Source organism: Brachionichthys hirsutus, chromosome 21, assembly GCF_040956055.1.
Source record: "Brachionichthys hirsutus isolate HB-005 chromosome 21, CSIRO-AGI_Bhir_v1, whole genome shotgun sequence".
Lineage (NCBI taxonomy): Eukaryota > Metazoa > Chordata > Actinopteri > Lophiiformes > Brachionichthyidae > Brachionichthys > Brachionichthys hirsutus.
Genome location: NC_090917.1, coordinates 6,117,104 through 6,127,083, shown reverse-complemented (window position 1 = coordinate 6,127,083; position 9,980 = coordinate 6,117,104). Strand labels below are relative to the sequence as shown.

General features: G+C 40.9%; 1 protein-coding gene across 1 annotated transcript; it reads left to right on the top strand.

The window, feature by feature from the left end:
• Positions 1-1,055: 1,055 nt before the first annotated feature.
• On the top strand, positions 1,056-5,751 carry kat7b (K(lysine) acetyltransferase 7b). The gene is made up of 15 exons (XM_068754463.1): positions 1,056-1,073; positions 1,982-2,132; positions 2,212-2,460; positions 2,612-2,694; positions 2,784-2,867; positions 2,979-3,077; positions 3,175-3,285; positions 3,344-3,355; positions 3,404-3,595; positions 4,049-4,138; positions 4,217-4,357; positions 4,446-4,539; positions 4,834-4,980; positions 5,095-5,201; positions 5,284-5,751. The coding sequence occupies exons 1-15, from the start codon at positions 1,056-1,058 to the stop codon at positions 5,383-5,385; spliced, it is 1,680 nt and encodes a 559-aa protein (XP_068610564.1). The 3' UTR covers positions 5,386-5,751.
• Positions 5,752-9,980: the final 4,229 nt, after the last annotated feature.

Genomic DNA, 9,980 nt, shown 5'->3' with positions numbered 1-9,980 from the left:
GTGACCAGGACCCCGGGGCTATTTATAGAGCAGTTGGTATCAGCTGCTGGGAGATTTGCCTGCCACAGCCCCTTGTCCTGCCCGATATAGTTTGTCTGTGGAACTCTCGGGAAAACAGATGCATTTTCTGGGTTCTCCAAAACATTTCCATTTTGCACAGTGAATTTACCCAGTAACACTATTATGCTTATTATATCGGAAACAGATGAGGCCAAATTATCCCCATAAAAAATATGATGTAATGTAGCATTTTTAGTGAAATCCAATTTTTTATGTCTGACCAAAAATATTGTGATGCAGGGCATGAGTAAAATAAATTCTAAGGTTTCATCACTACCATTGCAGAAGGAGCATTGATTCACCTCTATTGGCAAACTGTATGCCAATTTTTGTTTTGTAATGTACAATATTTGAATGAAAGGTTTTTTTTATGTCTGGTTGTACTTGTGCTTAGATATCCCCATGGTATCTGTACATTTTGTTTCTATATTTGTTATCCTGTTCAATAAAAAAAATCCTCAAGTTTGACCCGGAAGTACCGGAAGTAAACAAATGGTTAGCACAGCAGCATTGCTAACAAAAAAATGACAGCATATTCTTATTCGACTCTTTGGGTTCTCCTCACTAAGGCATAGGGTCTCTCTAACATACGCTGCTTTAGCTTTGCATCTTAATGGCAGAACTCTCAATGAATCCCCCTGTTAAATCGCTACTGTTTGAGATATGCATGTAATTGAAACCGAGGCAGAATTTCGATTACAATTTCGAATGTAATTTATAATAGTAACCTCGCCAATCAAAAGGGTTTCAGAGTGCGGAACTACTGTTGCCCCCTGTTGTTGCAGGGTGCTCTTTTCACCACTGTACCACCGGAAATGCAATTCTCAGCTCGGTCTGTGCAGGCAATGTGGCGCGAGAGACCCTGGAAGCGCTTTGCTACTTTCAGCTAGAAAAAAATCAACTAATAGTTTCCTTTTAGATTTTTAGCAAGAATTTTGGACACGCTTTTGTTTGTGACATCGAGCACACAAGAGGCACCGCTAATCAAAGTAAAAATGCCTCGTCGAAGACAGGTAAGAACAATTATAGGTCAATGGTAACGTTAGCTTAGCACCGATGTCTCCCACACGACTGGGGAATGCTACACAATATGTCAGTCACTGATCCGACAAATTATCATGTCGATACTGTTCATACACCCAGCCTACCTAACAGCATTAATGACCAGATCTATTTTCAATTAGACGAGCCGTCATATTTTTGCTTTTATAAACATGGAAATATAAGTAAACAAACCCCGAGTGAGTAAACTTCACATTCGTTATTATGAAACATTAATACTTACAGGAGGTCCAATCTGTGCCGAATTTTCTCTAGAATCTTAACGGTTTGTATTTTGCGATAATGTTTGTAATGGACACAAGTAGAAAACCCAAAGCAATTAATTTGATCTTGAACTGTGTGAATTGCAAACGAATGTTGGTGCAACAGTCGATTAGCCGGTTAAACTGACAGGTTAGTTTAGGTACTGTAACACGCGAAGCAAACGACAACAACAACAACAACAACAACAATAATAATAATAGGCTGCCGAAGAGCTAGCCATGCTAGCTGCTTTGCATTGTAGCTACTGCGGTTTCTTGCAAATATCACACTGTTTGATGTGATGAAAACTACCAAATTCTCATCAATGACCGCTGTTAGCTGTTAGCAGAGCTCTGCTACTATTATCTCACCAGATAATCTCAAACTATGAGCTGTCTGCGGTCCCCGGCATGATCGGAGAGCTGGTTGTTAATCCAGTTAATAACAGCTCTTGTTTTAAGAGCATCGTGTTAAGCATTATTTTAGTATTATTATCATTATTGTAAAACATGAAATCTCTGATTTTTTTTGTATGTTGCTGACGCTCACTGTAACTATTTGTCACCTTGTGGAATGTTGTCCCGGGGTCATAGCTGTGTGATTTATTCCCTGACAGAGACATATGGCTGGGAGTGGTTCAGATGGAACAGAAGACTCTGACTCCTCTGCTGAGAGGGAACAGACCAATAGTTCAGAAAGTGATGGCAACATTACCAAGAGACAACGTCTCACCAGAGCCTCTACTCGCCTTAGTCAAAGTTCTCAGGGTGAGTCAACATGTAAGGGACATATGAAACATTTAGGGTGTCTAGGCTCAGCCGTGACCTTTGACACCTGTTATTTTAGATACTCCGGACTTGAAGCGCACGGCCGACCACGATGAATCGCCACCGTTGACGCCCACAGGAAATGCTCCCTCCTCTGAGTCTGAGCTGGACATCTCCAGCCCAAATGCCTCTCATGATGAGAGTCAGGCCAAAGATCAGACCAACAGAGACTCTGATAAGGACCTCTCCCACCGACCCAAACGCCGCCGCTGTCATGAAACCTACAACTTCAACATGAAATGTCCGACGCCAGGATGCAATTCACTTGGTGAGGAAATTTCTATGCACAATTCAAAGGGACCCCCCCGATTGATCATCTATTGCAACACAGAATCGAATAGTTGTCACTGACATTCTGTGCAATTATAATCCGTCATTGCGATGAGATAAATTTATGCCCCTTTCTAAATTTTTTCCAGGGCATCTTACAGGAAAACATGAACGTCATTTTGCCGTGTCTGGTTGCCCTCTTTACCACAATCTTTCTGCCGACGAATGCAAGGTGACTGTAAATGTTTCTATATTTTATGTAACAGTCTGCCATTAGGTGCGATAAGGAAAAACAACCTGGCTATTTACTCCTCTATTTAGGTTAAGGCCATCAGCCGTGAGAAACAAGAGGATGACATGAAGGGGCAGGAAGAAAGTAACTCCCGCCACGCAACTCGTCATCAGGTATTTGCTTTGTCTCGTGTTTGCAATATATGTACAGATTACAATTTCAGTTGGTATTGCGTAGATTTCTTATTGCCATTAAATATAGTAGTCTTGTGTTTTAAATTTCAGACACCAACTTCGAAACAGAGCAAATACAAAGAGCAGGTGGCTGAGCTGAGAAAGGGGCGGAACTCTGGCCTGCAGAAGGAGCAGAAGGAAAAGCACATGGTACATTTCTGGCTCCACAACTTGCAGTTGTTCATTTGCTGACATCCATTCTGCATGCAGCCTTTTGTATCTGTTTCTCTTTCTCTCCGGTCCGCAGGAGCATCGACAGACGCATGGCAACACCAGAGAGCCTTTGCTGGAGAACATTACGAGTGATTATGACCTGGAGCTCTTCAGAAAAGCCCAGGCCCGTGCCTCTGAAGATCTGGTAATGGGACTGCTCCATATCTCCATCGGTGTCACGCTTGCATTACATTTCTACATAGAAAAATAACAGTGTTGGCAGGATAATAACACACGCTACCACCTCGTGCTCCGTCCTGCAGGAGAAGTTACGTATCCAGGGTCAGATCACCGAGGGCAGCAACATGATCAAAACGATCCTGTTTGGCCGCTATGAGCTTGACACGTGGTACCACTCGCCCTATCCTGAGGAATATGCGCGCCTGGGCCGCCTCTACGTCTGCGAATTCTGCCTCAAATACATGAAGAGCCAGACCATCCTCAGGCGACATATGGTGAGAGTCTGCGTGTGATAAGCCATTCATTTAAAAGCAAAGATTTTGGATCCTTTTTAGAAGAATGTGGTGTTTTTTCCTGCCATATATGGCAGTAAAGGCGGAGTCTCTGGGTTTGGACCGAAGCTATTTGACGACGCCACATCGGATTGGTTTCATCAAAGAAATTGTGTTGAATTTATGGACTTTTAGTAGAGAATGTTTAGCAGATTTATTAAAAATAACTTTCTCTTTACTATTTACTATTATGTAATCTGTAGCCAATATGAGTTCATGATTACATTCTAGGAGTGGGTGCTGCTTAATTTAGTAATTATGAATTTGAGCTTGGCTTTTGCATAGAATCATGCATTATGTTCCTCAATTGTGTAAATGTAATATAATATTCATACCTACTGAGTGTTTTTCCTTTAAAGTAAAAGTGATGGGGGGTTTTTTTGTGTGTTTTTTCAGGCCAAGTGTGTGTGGAAGCATCCTCCAGGAGACGAGGTGTACAGAAAGGGGGCGATATCTGTGTTTGAAGTGGATGGCAAAAAGAATAAGGCAGGGAGAGCCACAGTAGGAATTCCTACTTCCTTTAAAGCAGCTGTACTAACATAATATGTCCTGTGTCATCCCCAGATCTACTGCCAGAACTTGTGTTTACTTGCCAAACTCTTCTTGGACCATAAAACCCTGTACTACGACGTGGAGCCGTTCCTCTTCTACGTCATGACTGAGGCCGACAACACGGGCTGTCATTTAGTGGGATACTTCTCCAAGGTAAAGAGGAAAACGGGATTAGGGGTATGTGTAGGTATGAGGATTCTATGTTCTGATCGTTGTTGATTGTATTCATTTATTTGTTAAGGAAAAGAATTCCTTTCTCAACTACAACGTTTCCTGTATCCTGACGATGCCACAGTACATGAGGCAGGGCTTCGGCAAAATGCTCATTGACTTCAGTATGTGTGAAGTTCTCTGATTCCTTTTCTTTATTCATTTATAAGTGATTAAACTGAGCATCGATAGTCGGATTCATCTCTGAAGCAGAATCTTAAACTTTTATTCTGCCCAGTTTTCTTGCGCTAAATGATCCTTCAGTTGATGCTTTTGTTTCTGGTCTTACATGAAATGCAGCTTATCTCCAATATAAGATTCAATTAAGTCATATTTTTCCAGGACTTGTTTGAAGATCATATAAAGTTTTTTTTTTTTTAAGTGGGCCCTAAACGTAGTTTTTTTACTGCTTTCTTGAGGCTACCTGCTGTCCAAAGTGGAGGAGAAGGTGGGCTCGCCAGAGAGGCCTCTGTCCGATCTGGGCCTCATCAGTTACCGTAGCTACTGGAAGGAAGTGTTACTCCGATACATGTACAATTTCCAAGGCAAGGAGATCTCCATCAAAGGTGAGTGAGAAGGCCGGAGTCAAGCAGGCTGCAGACTTGGTGGTGGAAATATATTAACGCATGAAAAGATTGAACGAAACAAAACACTGGCTTTTTGTTTTGCTCGGTTCTCAGAGATCAGCCAGGAAACCGCCGTCAATCCGGTGGACATTGTGAGCACCCTGCAGTCCCTGCAGATGCTGAAGTACTGGAAAGGAAAGCACTTGGTGTTAAAGCGGCAGGTAGGCCGCCGTTACTTTCTTTATTTTTGTTTGAAGGATGACTTGATATCTAAATGCTTTTTAACCTTTGTCTCCCTTCCAGGACTTGATTGATGAATGGAAGGCCAAGGAGATCAAGCGAGGCAACAGCAACAAAACCATCGAGCCAACCTCTCTGAAATGGACCCCTCCCAAAGGGACATGAGCGCCAAGACCCTCAGGCTACTGCATGAATTCACCTCCAGCCTCATTTAGCCACAAGTAGCCTTGACCTACAAACTGTCAATAAACAATAGTGTTTGTTCTCACGTCTTTTTACCCAGAATGCTTCTGACTTTACATTTCTCTTGCTTATATTTGTATCGCGTTCCACCTCCAGCGATTCTCGACTCTGTCGGACAATTAGCAGCTGAGAATCTGTTTTAGAACCATCTTAAGTCTGCTAATCGTTGAATGATTAACGTTTTGCTCAGTGTGTGGCGGATAACATGAAAGGTTTGCTTCCATTGTGCAAAAAAAACAAAACCCCCAAAAATATCTTGCAGCATTTTTTGTCTGTTTTTTATTAATTCAAGAAATGGGCATTATAAAGATGCCATATTGTTGGGAGGGGGGTGGGGGGGTTAATACAATAATCATTAGCATGAATTAAAAGCCACAACAGGGTGTGTTGAGTGAGAAATGGTAAGGCCTTTGATGTGACATTGTATAGATCTTAACATGTACTTTTCTCTTGCTCCGTCGGTACAGGCTCGGGACCCATTCCTTTGATGCATCTGCAAAATGACAGAATCAATCTTTTTAATTTGCTGAAAATATTTGACGACCACTGTAAGAATGCACATGGAATGAAAACAACCTCAGGTTTTTCTACCGGTAGTCGGGCCTTGCTTGGGGGGGTTTCTCTGAGACATCGATCGCATTGGCTGCGGGCGGAATGATCTCGGATAAATGTTCTGTAATAGAGTATTAGAAGTCAACATTTAATGGACTGTCTTTGTATTTTTACAATGTAGTTTTGTTGAATGTGTATTTGCAGGTTGATAATTTGAATATCAGTAAAGCTGCCTCGATATTTTGAAGCGAGTTATGCTTTTGTTTTCCTGGATGTTGTGCTTACCGTCGCTGGAAATGCTTTTTCCCATCAGGCCCACGAATGCCTCCCCCTTATTCTCTACAAATAAAGGAGCTGTTTCAGGGTTGTGATATCAGATATAGTAAAAATGTGGTGATACAGGAAACTGGAATTAACAATATCATATATTTTATACATATTATACTCTTTTAGGCATAGTAATTCAGAGACTTAGATTTCAAGTCATGCTACTTACCGGTGCACGACTATTTACTTGAAAGAGTTTCTTATTGTTTTGTTTCTGCGATAATACTTTATTCTTATGAATGCAGATATTCAGATTAATGATCACCAAAGCAAAAACATTTAAGCTGCGTGTCGGGGCCGGGTCAGAACAACCTGAGCGTTTCCCCATGAGTCCATAGAAGCGAAGGGCTTTAGATCTTTTCATCAGACTGGCCATCGGGTGTGTCAGACCCGTCTCCAGCGAATTGACCTGAGAAGAAAGAATCCACCATTTAAAAAGAAAGCATTGAATTTCATAATTTATATATATATAAATGCCTACATTTTCCTCACATTACAGCTTAAAGCTGCCATTTCTGCAGCAAATCCAAAGAATTAGGGTAGTTGTGAAAGATATTGGAATTCTGTGAAATACAATTCAGCTTGTTTTCTGCATCGTTGTTTTGTTCAAAAGCTTCATTTTACAGATTTTATTCAATTTTATTAGTTTATTTAGTTCATCATATATTTTATTTTATTTTATGCAATTTTCTGTTTAGAAAAGAAACCCCATTAAACATTAACTCTTTCAGTGCCAGCCATTTTCAGCTCAGCTCCATGCCACAGTTTTCGCCAATTTTGGCCGATTTTCCAATTCCCACAGAATATTATCTATGACTAAGCAAACACTGAACATATCAAATGAAAAAAATCAAAGTCTCTTCTTTCATTAGGAAACATAAGTGTGTTCCTACCTACCGTTCCGGAGTTATTGGCCGTTGAAGAGAGGCAGATTTCAATGTCAGGGTTGGCAGTAAATATTTGGGTTATAAAACGTCTTTAGACGTTATTGGCACTGAAAGAGTTAAACATAATAATAATAATCTGTCCACAGTGTGACTTCTGATGAAAACATTAAATCACAGGACCTTACCTGCCAGTCCAGAGGCAACCCACTCTCCTCCACCCCAGAAGAGGACAGAACCTGACAAGTTTGCACTAAAGCACAAACAATCACAACAACAAGTTGCATCTTCCAGGAATCCATTTTTGGGTTACAAGGTAATACTTCTTTTCTGTGTCGTTTCGGTCGAACTTGTATTTTGTTTTGCTGGAGGAAAAAAATCTGCTAATAATACCCTGCCGCTGTGGTCCGTTGTTACTCTGTTTATGCCCACCGTTTACAGGGTGTATTTATACCTCTTTAGACCCCTCCCCACCAGACAACATTATGTACTTGCATTTGAAAATGTATTTCATATTACACAGTGTAAGCCTTATTTCTCACCTGCCAGTCACATTAAATATCTGACAAACCTAAGGTTCAATCGCTTTCATTGATCATGATTTATTCCTTTGTCCTATGTTTAGACTTTGGATATTGTCCAAAGATTTACAAGCAGCGTCACAATATAAGAGAGTCTCTACATGTTCAAACAAAATTAAACCATAACTATTTACATTAGAGAAGGTCTCCTTCCATCTCCAGTTTTATTAGATATCTGATTAAAAATATTCTTTGATGTGCGCGTGCATCTTTGACATCACCGAGGGTGATGGGCGGGATGTGCGGGCGTATCAGGTGCCGGTGTGATGCTCTGCAAATATAAATCGAAATGTACACTTTGAAGATTGTGGTTTAATGGTTAGTTAGTGGGCTTGTTGTTTTTTTTTTTTTTTTTTTTTATCTAGGACAACACGAATGCGACCTTTGACCTTTGGTCCTAAATTAAAATACTGAATGTTAATAGCACTGATGGCCAGAAGTCATGGAGACGATGCAAAAAGAAAGTTAACCTCCAAAACGTAGTGAAATATTTTATGCAACCTAAACTGAAATATTGTGAAATTGTTAAAAAGTTATTTTCCTTATTTTTTTTCTATTAATATTTTACTTTTTTTATTACTCAATGTGTCAGTAGGGTCAATTATTTCCATCGTGTCAGATAAGCACACTGTTATTAAACCTTTTCATGATCTTAACTTGCTCAGCCATTTGAACGCTCTGTTTCATGGAAAGGGGATCTTTTCTCTCCCCGCTCACATTCTGGCTATAGAAATGTCTGGAGAGGTAATTACTTGGCAATCTGTGTGCTGTAAGGACGCCCCACTTGAAACAAAGCTGACACACATCAAATGCTTTGATGAATACACAGGTGCTTCTAAAAGCAAAGAAAAGCCGGGGACAATTACGCCTGAAAGGCAATTAGGCCTGAACAACATTATATGCACAGTCTGCGCCACAGCAAACGTGGAGTGCTGAATCAAAAGAAATCAGAGGCACAGCATCTGCATATGAAATGGTTCAATCACAAAGAGCTCGCCGTAATGACACGGCAGCTCCGCGTGATGCAGGATCTGCACATCTCAGCTCTGGCTGGGGTTGAGTCTGATGCATCAGACGATACGTCTCACTTCTAGCATCTTCCCAGGCTTGTCTGACACGTCGCACAAACATGGGTTCAGTTTGTTTTTGATTACTTTATAGCTATATAATGGAACATTTACTAGTCAGAATAATCTCCATCCATCCATCCATCCATCAATTACAAACTTGATTTGGGGGAAACTGCAGAATGTTGCAAAGGCGGGAATGTTGTACGTAATCGATTTGTGTTATGAAATAATAACAACAATGAATAATTGAACTCCTCATACATGCATGCATATATATTACACAGGGTGGCGCTAATTCACTAAATCTGGTGAGGATCTGTTGAGAGCTGAGGGCCTAATCTCCTGTTGACAGATTCTGTGTTATCAGATTGTGGTGAGTTCAGGCGAGACGCCCAATATCATCACCCTTTAGACTGACAGAGTGACTCTAAGCCCCCCCCCCCCCCCCTGTTAGACCTGCTATCCTCCTGTCATCTTAACATCTTAACGCTGACAAACGAGTCCATTCAAAGGACCAAGGAGGCTTTTTCTTTGGTGTTGAAGAAAAGTAAAGAAAAGAGAGTAAAGGTGTGTAAATACGTTGTTATGTAAGTGTTGGACACGAGATCTCCTCCAGACATGTTTAAAGATGCTTAGAAATACATGTCTGGTGTGTCTGATGGAGAATGTTAATGAAAATTCTAAATGTTAAACACGTTTTTGAACAGGCGAGGTTTTGAAATATTCGTGCCTTGACTGTGTTATATTATAAATTGACAGAGTTATAACTTTCAATTCAATTCATTTCATTTTTATTTCTGTAGCACCAGATCACAACAGAAAGTCATCTCAAGGCACTTTACAGGATTAGCAGAGAAAGACCTGCAGGGAAAGACAGAACCCAACTTGACCCACAAGAGCACTTTGGCAACAGAGGCAAGGAAAAACGTCCTTTTATTAGGCAATAACATTGGACAGAACCTAAGGCTCATGGTGGACGACCATCTGTCTGGACCGGCTGGGGTAGAGAGAGAGAGAAAGAGAGAGAGAGAGAGAGAGAATGACAGGTAGGAGGAGAGTCAAAAACAAGGAGATGGAGAGAGAGAGAGAGAGAGCAGGAACAG